The sequence below is a fragment of the Propithecus coquereli genome, unplaced genomic scaffold (assembly GCF_000956105.1).
Source record: "Propithecus coquereli isolate 6110/MARCELLA unplaced genomic scaffold, Pcoq_1.0 Scaffold39, whole genome shotgun sequence".
NCBI classification, from domain to species: Eukaryota; Metazoa; Chordata; class Mammalia; order Primates; family Indriidae; genus Propithecus; species Propithecus coquereli.
The window spans coordinates 4,398,076-4,402,672 of record NW_012149618.1 but is presented as its reverse complement, the minus strand read 5'-3'; the positions used below and the strand labels follow the sequence as shown (position 1 = coordinate 4,402,672).

Genomic DNA, 4,597 nt, shown 5'->3' with positions numbered 1-4,597 from the left:
AAGCGATCCTCCTGCCTCAGCCTCCCGAGTAGCTGGGACTACAGGCGCATACTACAATGCCCGGCTAATTTTTTTATTTTTAGTAGAGATGGGGTCTCACTCTTGCTCAAGCTGGTCTCGAACTCCTGACCTCAAGGGAGCCTCCTGCCTCAGCCTTCCAGAGTGCTAGGATTATAGGACTGAGCCACCATGCCTGACCATAATTCCAAAAATTAATGTGCAAGGATTTTGCTTTGAAGGAGCAATGTAGGCTCACTCTTTTTTTAACCTTAATTGATAGAAAATTCCTCTAAGGTCTCATTAAAGCTCTCATGCTTCAGTTACATAATAATACTGGTTAATGATTATATTGCTACCAAATTTACCTTGTCTGCAATTTTACAGCAACAGTCCATCCACAAGAAATCTTGAATTAAATCATCATCTACAACAAAAGATAGCTATAATTTGTCTTTTAAAAATAGAATGTTTCCTTTTAAAGAATTAATTTCTATATCAAGAGATTATAAATGATGCTTAGAAATAAAACAAAAATGACTGAACCAGTGTTGTCTAAGGTATAGTTTTCAGTTCTTTGGTGTATTTATCATTGTAAAGACTTTACAAAAAGCTACTGCCTTATCCTTCATCTTCCCATCTGATTTGTCTTAATATATAGCTCAGGTTGGAGGGGGAATGGTAGAAGTGTTGGTTTACTGACTATCCAACAGCACTCTGAGAAATGTGTCTTGGGTAATGCTATACTAGCTCTTCATTCCTTTCCAAAATCAATCTTATTGTAGAAATGGGATCTGCTAAAAGATAACTTAGTCTTTAAAAAAATAAGGACTTAATACTCTATTTTCCAAATATGTTTTACTTTTTCTACTACTTTCTCCTTTTAGATTCCAGGATATTTTTAGTTTTGGATTCTTCTTCTCTGCTCCTACTTATCTCTATTCCACTTTCTATTATTCAAATACATATGAAAATGTCTATATAAACATGGTTCATAATTAGTTATTTATGAATAACATTTTTGAAAAAATGAGTATTAGGATAAAAAGGTTAACAAAAATATTGTTAAAAAATAACATCCAGAAAGTAGGTCAAACATTTATTTCAAATTTATTTATTTTTATTTTTTTTTTTAGAGACAGAGTCTCATTCTGTCACCCAGGTTGGGTGCAATCACAGCTTACTGTAAGTTCAAACTCCTTAGCTCACTCAAGCAATTCTCCCACCTTAGCCTCCTTAATAGCTAGGACTATAGGCATGCACAACCATGCCTGGCTAATTTTTGTATTTTTATTTTTTGTAGAGACAGGGTCTCACTATGTTGCTCAGGCTGGTCTTGAACTCCTGACCTCAAGTGATCCTGCCCCCTCAACCTCCCACAGTGCTGGCATTACAGGTGTGAGCCACTGCACTTGGCCTATTTCAATTTTAAAGGGCTAAAATATATAATCTCAAAATACGTTAGTAGTTGTCAGAATATAGTCTGAAAAAATATGTTTTTTATCATTCCCTCCTTTATTTTTTCTTTCTTTTAGTTTTTTTTTAGAGACACAGTCTCACTATGTTGCCCAGGCTAGCCTCAAACTCCTGGGCTCCAGGAATCCTCCTGCCTCAGCCTCCTGAGTAGCTGGGACTATAAACACCCATCACCATGCCAGCTCCTCCCCTGCATTTTAAGTAACAAAGCATAACTTCTTTATATTCATTTTTACACCCTAAAATATCATCATTGTAGTCAAATATATGGAACGTCCCAAGAATAACTATGAATAATAATTTCTATGAATAATTTCTGCCTTGTTAATTCCATTTCTATTTCTTAAATTACCTAAAATGGTAGAGCCAAGTATTTTCTCTTATTTCTTATGACCAGTTATGGGTACTAAAAAAGTTTGTAGGTAATAATTCTGTTCTACTGTTAATAAAGAGAAACTCGTATTAACATTCTAGATGTTCTAGGAGAACATATGTATTCTTTTCTACTTATATTCTTTACATTTTTCCTCTTTTTTTCCTGATCTCATCTTTTCATTTTGCTTTGCTTTTCTTAACCAGCTTGCTTTAATGCACCTGGCCTTCCTCTATAAACAAGGAAGCCTATTACCTAAATCTATGAGACTGTGGCATTTACTTGACTTAATTCATTCCCACAGATATTTACCAGAACCCATCTATACTATCCCTTATTCTAATCTGTCCACTTTATAACTTTCCTTCAAAAAAATATCCCCAAAAACAAAACCAAAAAATAAATCCTTCTTCTTGGTTAGAAGTATAGTACTATAAAGTTTCTTTTTGCCAATTTGTTAAGAAATTTATCAACAAAGTAGCACTGTTTAATAATCTAAACAAATTCAAACTCAATTTCATTATACGAACGTGATGATAAAGCAGAGTTAATTTTCAACAATGTTCCCAAAATGTAATTCTGAATCATCTCTAGGTTGACCAAGCTTCCTGGTTTGCTTGGTTTTAGAAGTGAAAGTCCTGGGAAACTCCTGAGGCATAGTTAAACAGGGTCAGTTAACCTAAGTCTTTTTTGTTTGTTTTTTAAACAAAAGCCTTCCTTTTGTTCTAGCACCTGAGTCTTTATGTATTTTACTTTAGGTCAAACAAAATTCATGCTCTGAACCTGAATTGCCCAGAATTTACATTTGACACTTGGATTTAAGTAGTCTAGAAGCTAGATGAGTCTGAATTTTTAACCCATAAGCTAGCAAAACAAAAATCCAACATTAAAAAAAAGATTAAAACAAAACACATTTGGTTAGAGATGGGAAATTTGACACAATAGCATCCTCTTTGATCACTATGAAAATAATAAAATAGGTGTTTACATTCTAATTTTTGAGTACTTTATAATTACCACTATTACAATATTTTAAACTTACCAAATAATTTAAAGAAAGCGGTCATTTCTTGACGCTGTATTACCAGACAAGGTCCTTTGGGGCGTTTAGATTTGTTGTTATTATGTGCATTTATTTCAGATGCTTGCCAACTATCTTTAAAAAGAGGACGCTTCAGATTAATGGGTTTTTTAGGCTGATATGATCTATTTGACCCTGATTTTACATGAACAGTGACAGTAGGTGGTGTCTCACAACACATCTGATTGTGCCTCATTTTGGTTTCCCAAGATTCCTGTAAAAATAAAACATACAATTATTTATCATGTTCATTCATTTCTCTATAAAACAACTAACTGGATAATACTACCAGATACAGTCATATGAAATGTTACTGAACTTGCTATTAAAATGTTATTCGTGACAGTGACTCATATTAAAAATTTGCTTAGGTGTTAGGAAAAGCTATGCCTCCTTTGGGTAACTGCTATACTTCCTCTACCCAAATAAGATATTGTATACCATTTTGCTTTGGCTACAGAACTTAAAACCAAATCTGAAAGTTAATTATAGAAACTATGTTGAGTTTATAATGTATTTGTAGTGTTCTTTCTTCTTATTAATTTTTTATTCTGCTTGAATTGACATAATTTTATTGTATGGTTATTATATGCCACCCCAAATTCTTTATAAACAAGGCAAACTATTTCTATAACTTATTGTCAATATTAATCACCCCCTCCCCAAAAAACATATATTCTTATTGGTAAATTCCAGATATATCACAAAATTCACTTATTCAATAAGCATTTATTGGTATTTATTGAAAAGTTAAAAACAATTCTAGCAAAAAACGTATAGGTACTTTGAAGGATTTTCATAAATTGGTCTAATTTTTAAAGTTGTGAGTGTATGACCATGCTATTTGAGTGGCTGGTTATAAGTGTATATGAATGTACAACATTATAATCTAATACAATCTGAGACAAAGTTAATCCATCAATATTTAACAATATGCATAATCATCTTATTTGGTGGTGATCACATAATTACTAGAATTAGCATTTTCTGGTCAAATATTTCTAGGGTAATGGGAAATGAAGGTGTGAATATGCAAAGCAGGAAACTATTCTAGGACCCTAATGAGACCTCTGAATCCGTAACTCACAGTGACCCAGGCAGCCATGCCTCCCTTGGTGTTCAAGGAGTTAGGTACAGATTCTCCTTCCTGACCCTCAGAAACTTCCCTGCTGAAGGAAGGAATGGAAAACAAGATAGGATATAGTGAGGCTAGAGCAGCACTGTCAGAAATAATGCAAGCCACAGATGTAATTTTATATTTTTAGAGCCACATTTTAAAAAAAGGTAAATTTTAATAATATAGTTTCTATAACACAATATATCCAAAATGTCATTTTAACATGTAATCAGTCAAATTTAAAAATTAATGAGATATTTTACATTCTAAGTCTTTGAAATCTGCTGTGTATTTTCCATTTATAGCATATCTCAATTCTGATGCTAATTTTTCAACAGTAAAAGTGAAATGTAGTCCTATCAAAAAATGAATTAGTGTGCAACAGAAAACTACTTTACATTCCTTCAGTTTTTAGATTTAAGTTAAAATTAAATTCTTCAGTTTCAGTATTTAATAGTCACAAGTGGTTAGTGTCTACTATATTAGACAGTATAAGGCTAGATTATGAAGAACTAGGTAGAGGAAATTATACTTACTTGATTATATAATTTCC

The 4,597-nt window shown here is 32.6% G+C and overlaps 1 protein-coding gene across 1 annotated transcript in view; it reads right to left on the bottom strand.

Moving 5' to 3' along the window:
- The window catches only part of SPDYA (speedy/RINGO cell cycle regulator family member A), a 32,974-nt gene that overhangs the window by 24,761 nt on the left and 3,616 nt on the right, over positions 1-4,597 (bottom strand). The window contains exons 2-3 of the mRNA XM_012652513.1: positions 2,889-3,141; positions 366-424 (exon numbers count right to left, since the gene is read on the bottom strand). Coding sequence (XP_012507967.1) covers positions 366-424; positions 2,889-3,123 — 294 coding nt within the window. The 5' untranslated portion in view covers positions 3,124-3,141. The remainder of the gene's footprint in view (positions 1-365; positions 425-2,888; positions 3,142-4,597) is intronic.